Source organism: Sander lucioperca, chromosome 21 (assembly GCF_008315115.2).
Source record: "Sander lucioperca isolate FBNREF2018 chromosome 21, SLUC_FBN_1.2, whole genome shotgun sequence".
Classification (NCBI taxonomy): Eukaryota; Metazoa; Chordata; class Actinopteri; order Perciformes; family Percidae; genus Sander; species Sander lucioperca.
Window position 1 is genome coordinate 28,211,848 of NC_050193.1, and position 12,279 is coordinate 28,224,126.

Here is a 12,279-nt window from a genome sequence, read left to right on the forward strand (position 1 = left end):
CAAACATTTCAAATTTTTTTGAATTTAAATAATCACTCACTAAACTCACTAAACGGATTGTTTTTTGTGTGACTAATCTTTAATCTGCTAATAGATTCAGCAACAATCATGTGGTGTATTTTCACACCAAACCAGCTTATTGTATTAAAGGGTAATAACTTTGGTATTTCTTTAACCTGGACCCTATTTTCCCATGTTTTTTGTGTCTTAGTGACTGATGGGAACAACAGTTATTTTAAGTTGGTCCAGTATTAAGCAATACTAAAACAAGCTGCAATGTAACGTTAATTGGCATTGTGCATCTTCAATTTCTGTCCACTAAAAGTTCTGTTGTTGCCACTGACGGGCTCAGATTATTATTCTAAGTGTCTGACAACATTATGGAACGGATCCCTACAGAGATAGACCTTTTTTGTCAAAGATTATTTTTGTTTGCGGCCAGGATAGCTCAGTTGGTAGAACGGGCGCACATATTCAGAGGTTTATGTCTCGACGCACAAGGTCCAGGGTTAGAGTCCGACCTGGGACGATTTCCTGCATGTCTTCCCCCTCTCTCTACCCCTTTCATAGCTTTCCTATCCATTAAAGGTGGAAATGCCCAAAAAATAATCTTAAAAAAAAAAAAGAAGAAAGATTTTGTTTAACATGAAACAGCCCTGAAATGGCCACCGCCAAACCCACGAGACTCCCGTAATTCACCCATTTACATGTGAAAATGTGCTGGCTCTATACATGCTAAAAGTATTTAAATGGAGTCTGGTGAGTTTGGCGATAACGATTTCGGGACTGTTTCATGTTAAACCAAAAAGATCTTTTACATTACATGTCATTTAGCTGATGCTTTTATCCAAAGCGACTTATAATTGCTATATGTCAGAGGTCACACACCTCTGGAGCAACTAGGGGTTAAGTGTCTTGCTCAGGGACACGTTGGTTGATGTATCACAGTGGGAATCAAACCCACATCCCCGACACCAAAGACGTGTCATATCCACTGCGCCATCACCACCACCATCTTACTCTTTTAAGTGCTCATATTATACTTTTTGGCTTTTTCCCTTTCCTTTATTGTGTTATATATCTTTTTTTGTGCACGTTGTAGGTTTACAAAGTGAAAAAGCCCAAAGTCCACCCCAAAGGGACTTACCATCTCCAACAGAAAACACTGTTCACAAACTGCTCCAAACAGCTCTATTGTAGTCCAGCCTTTACTTCAGAGACAAACGTGGTCACTTTGGAACACACGTTATAATGCTCGCCTAGCTGCTAGCATGGCACGCCCTCATACTCTGCTTCTGACTGGCTAGTAGTCCTTACCTAGCTACTGTCAGGGCACGCCCTCATACTCTGCTTCTGACTGGCTAGTAGTCCTTACCTAGGTACTGTCAGGGCACGCCCTCATACTCTGCTTCTGACTGGCTAGTAGTCCTGACCTAGGTACTGTCAGGGCACGCCCTCATACTCTGCTTCTGACTGGCTAGTAGTCCTGACCTAGGTACTGCGCATGTGCGACTCCCAACAAAGATAGAACAGAAGTGTGATGCCAAATGTAAATACATACATATTATGACAATTATGATCCTGAAAATGAGCACTTTAACAAAAAGGTCTATCTATATATATATAATCCGTTCCATAATGTTGTCAGACACTTAGAATAATAATCTGAGCCTGTCAGCGGCAAAAACAGAACTTTTAGTGGACGGAAACTGACTGTGCGCATTTGCCCTATAGTATTACATTGCAGCCCGGTTTCCCGCTACTGGTTACAGCTCAATACTGAACCCATTTCAAAGTTTTTGTTCACATTAGTCACTTGGACACCAATGCATGGGGAAATAGGGTTGAAAAATACCTAAATTACCACTTAAGGGCAACAAATTCAATACATCTTTAGTTATCCACAACTTTACTTTTGTCTCCAAAGGATCTCATATTGGAATCAAAATACAAGGAAAAAAAAAAAAAAGGAAGTAAACAATGAATATTGTGTGACTGGTCTGGTCCTGAAGCAGAAGAACAGTGTTGTAGACACCACAGCATCTGCGTTGTATTTCTCATCAACCATTTGCCATGCAGCAAGCTACCACCGCTGTGTAATGTTGTCATTTGTGTCTTGTTAAAATTGTGATTTTCTGAAAATCGGATATTTGTCCTTGGTGAATGTGGCTGAGCGTTTTCCCTCTCTCCCCCGCAGGCCTCCCTGATCCCTTTGCCAAGGTTGTTGTGGACGGTTCAGGGCAATGCCACTCTACAGACACTGTGAGGAACACACTTGACCCCAAGTGGAATCAACACTATGACCTGTGAGTCCCAGACACGTTAACACACTCATTTCTCAACATCTGTTTTCAAAGGCAAAAAAAAGTTGGTTTATTTGAATACCTCCCACCTTCCTAAAGACTTAATCTGATTACAAACAGCAGTCTGAGGCCCTGCTTGGGCCATTACAGTGCCTCGCAGTTTTTATGTCTTTCTTTATTTAACCTCAATAAGTGAGCACACAGAGAAGTGTCGGGCTGTGTCATTAACAGAACCTAAACAGTAACAGATGTAAACAGCTCTCGCATCTGGTCTCTCACTTATCTAGATGCTCCGTAATGACATAACCCTTCAGCACCAGTATAGAGTCTAAAACCGTCCCTTTTAGAGCAGTGTTTAAAGAAACCGAAAAGGATGGCGTCTCCAGTAGGATTTACTTCCGTTGACTGAAACACATGTATGTCTTGTTGTACGCTGATTGGCTTTCCCAAAGATGGTTTGTCCTGTGAAAGTAACCTGGAAAAAAACAAAAAACAGAGACAGAGCGCGTGAGTGAAAACGTGAGAGTGAAAGTTTCCAGTATTCGCCCGGGTGTTTATCCAACCGTCATGCATAGCCAACAGCGAGAGGAAGCACATGTCTCCGTTTGTTTGGTTGCTGGGGATACAGGACCCTCTCTCTACATTAGCTGCTCCTGTCACTTTTGACAAGAGGGAAAAAGTCACGCGTGTGTGTGTGTGTGTGTGTGTGTGTGTGCGCGCGCACACCTTTTTTTTAAAGATGGATCGATGGAGAGGAGAACACAGACTCAGTGGAGGCTCAGTGGAGCTTCTCTGCGCTTATTTGTCCCAGGAGTCCGCAGATGTGTCAGACTGGAATTTATGTGCAAATTACTGGTGTTTCTGTGCCAGTTTAACACCGGTGTACCCCCTTTTACTGTCTGTAGTGTTTATCCTCATGACCAGCAGGACTCTCAGTTGGCGTGTTGGAGGAGAGTGGTTTTAATTGAGCAGGCTAGAAAGCCGTCTGGCTGGCTCACACTTATTAAAATAGGGCCTCCAACACCTGGTGTTCCGACTACAGCCTAGTGCATTTAAGCTGTTGGCAGTGAATCTTTTTTTCCATTTGATCGTATGTGATCATTTGAGAGCGTAGAAATACTGTGCAAGTGTGCCTGTGTGTGTGTGTGTGTGTGTGTGTGTGTGTGTGTGTGTGTGTGTCCAGGGTTTCATAGGTCACAGCCGACAAACTGGCCCGTGAACTGTGACCCTTCAGCATTGTTGCAGGAGGGGTGGGGCGGCATGCCAAGGATAGCAGACAGTCTAGCTGGCTGCCTGCCTCTCACACTCATTTTGCCCTTCACCAAGTGTGTAAAAACAGACACTAACAACTACAGGATATGGTTGAAATTTCAAGGTCCCATATTGTGCTCATTTCATCAGCGTCACACTTGTATTTTGGGTTTCTACTAGAACATGATTACATGCTTTAATGTTAAAAAAAACACTTTATCTTTCTCATACAGTCTGTCTGAATGTACCTGTCTGAAACGCTCCGTTTTAGCGCCTGTCTCTTTAAGCCCCCCCCTCCCTCTTCTCTGATTGGTCAGCGTTTCCGGGACTTCCTCATCTGCACTCTTGGCGTCTCTGCCATTGCAGCTGGGGGAATGACTGTAACTGTAACTGCAATGTAGCAGCACTTTCTACCTACACACACACACACACACACACACACACACACACACACACATATATATATATATATATATATATATATCGTACAGAAGTCCTGATAGCTTGTTTAAATGCACAGTTTCTGAATACGGGCTGTGTGGATTTCTCTGTGGATTGAGCGTTTTGATACTCACAGTATTTCTAAAGCACCTCGACCTGCTTTATAATCAACAAAGACATGGAAATCTCACTTTTATTTTACAATACTGGACCTTTAAGTATACATTAGCATAACAACCACTCCTGTTATCAATTTAAAGGACAAGGACACTGAGATTATTAGTAATGTAATGATTCTTTCAGAGGATCTTCATAGTGAGTGTTATGAAGTGTTTTCAAGCATTTTTGGCGTCTCCCTCCAGTGTGCTCTCACTCATCCCATTTGGTTAATTAGGAGTTCTTCAAATATGGCATTATTAAATTATACATCTGCACTGCTAAGTACCCAGTCTAGACTCAAATTATTCACGCCCACTCATCCATCCATTTTCCTCCCACCAACGAGGCTGAATTGCCATGGAAGCACCCAGTAAAGCAGCACCCCCATTAATGGCTTTGTTAGATCCTTAGTGTTAACTATGTAGAAGAATTAGGAGAAATAAAATGAAGTGCCACAATGCAGAGGAAGCATAAGAGATCTGTTAGTCTGGCATTGCCAGACCTTCCTCCACAGCGCTGCGGAGGAGGTTCTGGCTAGTCCACACAGCACTCTGGGATGGGAGAAAAACATACTCTGGTTTATTGGCGTTTCTTTAAACCAATCACAATCGTCTTGGTCAGCGCTAAGCTCCACACGGAGCCACTGAAAAATAGCGTCAGGAAGGAACTTGTTTTGGTGGAACATGTGTAAAACGTTCAAAAGTAGTTTTAGTCGTGCAACAGAAAACTCAGATTGGACAGATAGTCTAGCTAGCTGTCTGGATTTACCCTGCAGAGATCTGAGGAACAGTTAACCATAGTCCTCACAAATCCACCGGAGGTTAGAACGCCAACACAAAGAAAGAGGAAGGGGACGGACATCGGACAAAAAGACATGCATACGGAGGAATTTCCGGCAGCACCGGAGCAATCCCGGAAGTTGAATGTCCTGGATATAGACTAGAGATCTGTCAATCAATTTGAGAACATGAGCAGGTTCCAGTCCCTTCTGGTGAATGTTAGTATCGGGCCTTTCCCTTTTTGTTCTGTTTGTATCTCAGATGGTGACTTAAGTGTTGCTGTAATGAAATGTTTTTCTTTCCCTTTGACCATATGTTCTTGGCAGTAACTTTAGAGAAAAAGCTATTACAACGGTGCCAAAGATGCCTCTCTTATGAATACAGTCTGCCAAATAAAGGGATGTATTTAGAAAGCACATCTGACTCTTTAAATCGGCTGCTTTTTCCTTTTTATTGAAATTTTCCCATTGTCTCTCGTGCGCTTGTGTGTGTGTGTGTGTGTTATTGCCTATGACTGGTATTAAAAATCGTAGCCAGACTAATGAATTTTATTACGTGGAGGGTGATCCAGATGACTGGGGTTTGGTTATAATACTTCCCTCCCGTCACGTCTGTCTGACATTGCAGCTCTCTCCCATCGCACCCCAGACAGGCATTTGGCATTGACTCAAAGTGTCCAGACGTCTTACTCACAGACCCATTGTTTCATATCCCTTTTGGTAAGCAGCATGATAATTACAGTGCAATGCAGTTCTGCGAAACTTCACAGATGATTAGTTTTCGACTGAAGGAGGGAGCCCAACCGAGCAGATGTGCCACAACAGGTTCACATGGTGAGATTTTATCACACTGCACTCTCGGCCTTGCCTGAAACACGAGGGGGGAGAAGAGAGCATGGAGGAGACAGACGCAGGCAGTCAGGAAATAATCAGTCTGTCTCATCTTATTCTCTATACGTCTTTGGCTGTCTGTATACAGTTACCTGCCCATGTTGTTTAAACTTAAACATTGACCCGATTTACATGCGCATAATATTCTGTTTTTTGCCCTTATTCTGAAAAAGACAATACTCCAACTAAGCTGTTAACACGGCTTATAGATAGACCTTTTTATTTAAGAGTAAGATCCTTTTTGTCTAACCAGAAACAGCCCCAAAATTTCCATCGCCAAACTCACCAGACTCCATGTAAATAGTCAGTACTTTTAGCGTGTATAGAGCCAGCATGTTTCCACATGTAAATGGGTGAATGAAGGGTTTATTTCAACCAAACCAAAGTGGTGATTGTTGGAACGGTGGAAAGACAAACCGAGGCGGCTTTTGATAGTTTTTGTTTTTGTCTTTTACAATGATACAATTACCGTTTATTTACATGGAGTCTGGTTGGTTTGGCAGTAGGGATTTTGAGGCCGTTTCCTGTTAAACAAAAAGGATCTTACTCTTTGACAACATTATGGAAAGGATCCCTACAGAGATGGACCTTTTGTTAGGCACTTAATAATCTGAGCATGTCGGTGTCAAAACTAACGTACGTAAATTGAAGGAGCGTAATTGCCCATTAACGTAACATTGCAGCTTGTTTCCGCTGCTGTCGACTGCAGTGGTCTCGCTTAATACTGGAGCAATGTCGAGGATTGTTGTTCCCATCAGTCTCTTAGACACAGAAACATAGAAAATAGGGTCCAGGTTAAAAAGAAACTGACGTTATCCTTTAACATTGTAAGAGGGCATGCCTTGGCGGAGGTCCGCGCCCTCCGAGTGCCTTCTAGTTATTGATTAATTGCCACCTCTTCCAATGTGATGTTCATTTTCTCCTCATCAGTTTAAAGGAACACGCCGACTTATTGGGACTTTGTCTTATTCCCCGTATCCCCCAGAGTTTGATAGTCGATACATACCCTTCTCATCTCCGTGCGTGCTGTAACTCTGTTAGCATTAGCTTAGCCTAGCACAGATCATGCAGGTAACTGGTTCCAACTAGCCGACTGCTCCCAATAAGTGACAAAATAAAACATGTTCCTATTTACATGTTATGATTTGTATAGTCACAGCGTGTACAAATAACAAGGTCGCATGAGACACAGCCATCTTCTAACCGTATACTAAGTGGGAACTATATTCTCAGAAGGTGAAGCACTGCTACTTGGGCGGAGTGATTAGCGCAACACCGAAAAGCACAGTTACTTCCGTCAACAAAACTAATGTGAATAGCTAGTTAGTAGCGAACGTGACTGGTGTTCATGTCATTATTTGTACACGCTGTGACTATACAAATCACAACATGTAAATAGGAACATGTTTGCGTTATTTTGTCACTTATTCGGAGGAGTCGGCTAGTTGGAACCAGTTACCTGCATGATCTTTGCTAGGCTAAGCTAATGCTGGGGGCGTCAGACAGCGTCGCAGCACGCATGGAGATGAGAAGGGTATGTATCGACTTGTCTAACTCTGGGGGTTACGGTGAATAACCTAAGTCCCAATAAGTCTGCGTGTTCCTTTAAGCATAGCCGTCTCCTACTCCATGCAACTTATCCACAACGTCTTCAGTTAAGAATGTCGGATCATGTGGCCGGTTAGCTCAGTGGGTAGAGCAGGCGCACGTGTGCAGAGGTTTAATCCTCGACGCAGAAAGTCCAGGATTCGAATCCAACCTGTGACCTTCCTGCATGTCTTCCCCCCCTCTCTCTCCCCCTTTCATATCTCAGCTTTCCTATCTAATAAAGACAGAAATGCCCCAAAAAAAGAATGTCGGATCATGTAGCAAAAACTACTTTCCAGTGGACGTGCATTCGGGCTGTCTCATATGTTTACAGTTTAGTCTACAAACTGCTTCAAAATAGTTTACTCCAAAGGCAAACAACCCTTGAATTATATAATATAACTGATATTACAACCCTCCACATTTGACAGCATGATTGATGACTATTTATATCCGATTACATTTTCAATTAAGTTAGTTTAATCAAGCTGGTCATATGCTTTTCGTGTGTTAGGTAGAAATAGTTGCCTTCATTTTTCTAAAGATGTCACGTTAGTAAACACAAAATCGAAAAGGAGCTCGACAAATGCAGACCCTTTCCACAGTCTGACTGAATTCTAGAGTTAGTTTAGTTGCAGTTAGTTGTGTTGCGGCTCATCACATCACTGTAGCTAAATGTCACGTCAGCGGTCTACTGTAAGTCTTCTCTGTCACTCCTTCTGATATGTGGGCAGGGCTGATGCCGATCAGTGATTCACAGGATCCCAGTCTGCTTGTGGTGCTCTGTCTCAGACGCTTAGGGTCAGATTTACACGTTGAAATCCACTGTCTGGAAAATCCCTCAGGCACCCCACCTTCCTCTTCCTCTTCCGCCTGCATGTCCCGACTGTGTCTTGTAATGTGTCCTTGGCGAGGAGACAGTTTCTGTGGGGGGGATGCGTGTCTCCCTGCATTGCCGGGAACATCCTGAGTGTCGACACACTAGCTGTTACATTTTGACATTTACCGGCACGTCTGGTAAACAGATTTAATTAGATGAGCAATTATGTTTTACATAGTTCATAGTACACAGTTCCACCTCGTCGTCGGTCCAAGCTAATAAATCCCTGCTCTTACTTTTCACCATTGTTGTTCTTTCTTCAAAGTATTTTCTGTATTTTCCAACTTATACATTCATGATTTTCAACCTGAGAGTAACATCAGACAGTCTGCTTCCTGTTTAAACCGGCTCACATACCCAGTGTGTGTGAACGGTCATGTGATATGTGATGTCAGTCAATTCAATTTTATTTATAGTATCAAATCATAACAAGAGTTATCTCGAGACACTTTACAGTTAGAGTAGGTCTAGACCACACTCTATAATTTACAAAGACCCAACAATTCCAGTAATTCCCCCAAGAGCAAGCATTTAGTGCGACAGTGGCGAGGAAAAACTCCTTTTAGGGAGAAACCTCGGACAGACCCAGGCTCTTGGTAGGTGGTGTCTGACGGTGCCGGTTGGGGGTGTGATGAACAGTGGCCATAATAGTCACAGTAAAGATAATGGAACAGTGACTACAAGTGGTAGTCGTAGTAGTTCATGTCATAGCAGGGCACTGCAGGGCGTTACAGGATGTAGCGTGGCACAGCACAGCATAGCTGGACGCAGCAGGACACAGCAGAGCGTAGCAGGGAGTGCAGCAGGACCACGGCGACAGCTGCAACCAAGATCTTGGTGCCATCCTAATCCAAGGAAATATGCTGGGCGGGTTGTGTTAATATGGACTTTGTCTCAAAACGTTGTAGTGTAGATGTAGCCTATGACAAATAAAGGTGTCACAATTTTGATTTTAATTCAAAATCGACCGAAATTAAGTCACAATCTCGAACTTCGCATCAAAAAATGGAATCGTCGATGCTGCCATGCCCCCATGTCACGTCCGGTCGGCTTGCCAAGCGGAAAAAAGTGCTGCGACAGCACCGTTTGGCTTAGTTATCAGTGTCATTAGCATCGTCGCTAACACTATTGTTACTTTATTTTTTTGACAAATGGTTTCGACTGTGCTTTCTAACATGATGTCATTGTGCTAACCGAGCACCGTTAGCCTCTACAACAGCCGCTTCAATACACTTGTTAGATAATGTTACATTACAGAGTTCTCTGTTGATTTGAGTTGGTCGCTGTGTGCGTGGTGGAATATAATGTAAACAGAGAGCGGCGTGTCGGAAATGCAATGCGCCATGACGTAGGTCCCCTTTAAGGCCAGGCTGATGTTGGAAGTCCCTCTAGTGGACAGAACGTGTAACAACAACCACATGCTTATAGTGGCATTGACAATGCATAAGCCTGAGTATTGTAGTAAGTATTAATAACAGGCTGCATTTAAGCATGAAATCTTCCAATATTATTCAAATAATGGCATAGCAACCTGTGCTTTCAAAAAAAAAAAATGTAAAAATTGAGAACCGAACCGTGACCTTTGAATCGAAAATGTAATCGAATCGAGGATTTGGAGAATCGTGACACCCCTAATGACGAGCCTATCATTGTTGAATATCAATTATGTTTCCTTCTCCTCCCTTTCCCCTCAGATACATCGGGAAATCAGATTCTATCACCATCAGCGTGTGGAATCACAAGAAGATTCACAAGAAACAAGGGGCTGGGTTCCTCGGCTGTGTCCGCCTTCTGTCCAACGCTATCAACCGCCTTAAAGACACAGGCTGTAAGTGTCAGTATTACTCCATTTTTTTTTATTATGTTTTGAAATCATTAAACTGGTCACTAGTGGAAGAAGCAATGTTGTGTATTAAAGGTACCCTGTGGAGTTGTTGACCACTGTAGTAGCGCTACAGAGCAATGTATTTACAAGCTGGGTTCCCGTTTTGTTTGAATGGAGCACAAAGACAGACACGCACCCAATCCTGCCACCAGTTACACACTAATACGCTGATCAGTCATTGCTGGCGGTAACACGCAAAGAAAGGCAGCAATGCATCAACGAGGGCAGTGGAAAAATGGTTAATAATCAACGTTTTAAAATCTGCTTGCAATCTAGTTTCTGGTCTATTTTCGCCGTGAATGAATCCGGCAAGAAAACGCACCGATAATTAGGGCTGTGCAATGAATCGAATTTTAATCGCAATTACGATTCCGGCTGCAAACGATCACTTATCTCATCTTCAACAGGGGGTCCGGGGCCCCTAGGGGGTCGTCAGAGTCACTGCAGGGATGGGCCTCCAAATTATTGTCAATTTTTAAAAGTTTTTTCAGAAATTAAAATGTCTTAACATAATTACATCATATTATTAGCAAATATACATCCCCACTGACGATAGGCTTACTGGCCCATAGGTAAGGTCGTCACTAAGATAGCCACCCACAGATACAGTTCATCCTAAAGATTCACTGTGCCACACTGCCACTGTGTAACATTAAAAGATGATTTATAAAGTCATGCCAACAATTATTATTTTAATAGCTTAGTATTCTATGCAAAAAAAATTGTAAAATGTCTAAAGGCTTTAGGCTGCCCTACGCGTTATTGCAGGCCCAGTTTAATATGCAACTTCATTTTATGCAACATATGTAGTAGGGGGTCTCTCTTTCAGTTAAGGGGTCCTTGGCTTAAAAAATGTTGAAGACCCCTGATATATAATATACATAATTGGATTCTGCGCTTTTGCTTTTCACTTTGACACCAAATCCTCCGCCATCATCTTGTCGGTCTGAAATCGGACTCCTGCCACTCTGTGGTGCGACGCTGCTGTACGGGGCGACACTTTCACGTGGGCACTGATGCACAAAGAAATTATCTAAATTGGTTTTATTTCTATAAAATAAGAAAGAAGACGGTGGAGGCGATGGGCGATAAATGTAATCAGTGTGCGCCCAAACACCGTGTACATCTGTAACACCGACTACCGCGGCAAGCCTAGGCTCAAGCATACACACAGTGTGTTTTGGCGACCAACACATATACATACATTTTAGTTTGTGCATGAGAAAACTCCATAGGGCACCTTTATCTTTTGAATAGAGTCAATTGTTCAAAGTTTGTGTCCAGGGTACAAAATTAGCACTATCCACCTGCCAACTGCTGGAAAAATATGCAAGTGGCTGGTAGATTTGCTGCACTCACCAGCCAAAAAAGCACAACTGTAATCTGAGTGGCTGGTAAAATTTGAACATTCACTAGCCAATCGGCTGGTGGAAAAAGTTAATTTTGCACCCTGTTTGTGTCCTACGATGTTACCTTCCTTTCATCCTGGATTCTTAAAAAGCCTAAATGTCTGTGCACGGAAAAGTTTGCCGGTTAAAATGCTGAAAACATATCTGTCTGTGCTGTTTCACTCCAAAGATGTCGTTTTACAGAATTGTTGTATATTGGCGTGATGATTAAATCACTATGGATGCAGTCAGCTGTAATGCAGTACTGACGCCTTCCTCCCCCAGATGGTCTTTTGTTTTGTTCCGAAAATTAAATTCAGTCGCAGCACAGATTTTGTTGCCAAACTACACATGACTTGTTTGTTTTACTTGAGTGCGCTATTTATTTGTCTCAGTTCATTATTCCCTCTACTGGGGTGGAGAACAACTCTTGAATTATTAATTGCAGTTATTCATGCCCTAATGATAAAATGAGGCTGTATCCATCAAGCTGGCTTCATACCTGTAGTGTGATAAGAAGCAGAAGTTAGTACCACAGTGCTGCTGTCGGGCCTGAGTGACACAACATAGAGTAGCTCCTTTTTTAGTCCTGTCCCCCTCACTAGGTCTGACAGAGGCCAGAGCTGCGTGTGTGAGAGGGGTCAACACTCTGCCCTCTGCCAGAACAGGAAGAGCCAATCAACATCGCCCTGCAATTACAGTCAAAATGTCTCATG

The 12,279-nt window shown here is 42.8% G+C and overlaps 1 protein-coding gene across 3 annotated transcripts in view; it reads left to right on the plus strand.

The window, feature by feature from the left end:
* LOC116065443 (E3 ubiquitin-protein ligase SMURF2) overlaps positions 1-12,279 on the plus strand; it is a 77,920-nt gene that overhangs the window by 36,115 nt on the left and 29,526 nt on the right. For 2 of the 3 annotated variants that reach the window (XM_035996595.1, XM_035996596.1), the window contains exons 3-4: positions 2,198-2,306; positions 9,985-10,124. In XM_035996595.1, the coding sequence (XP_035852488.1) occupies positions 2,198-2,306; positions 9,985-10,124 (249 nt within the window). The remainder of the gene's footprint in view (positions 1-2,197; positions 2,307-9,984; positions 10,125-12,279) is intronic. The other variant, XM_031320967.2, reaches the window with a different exon arrangement.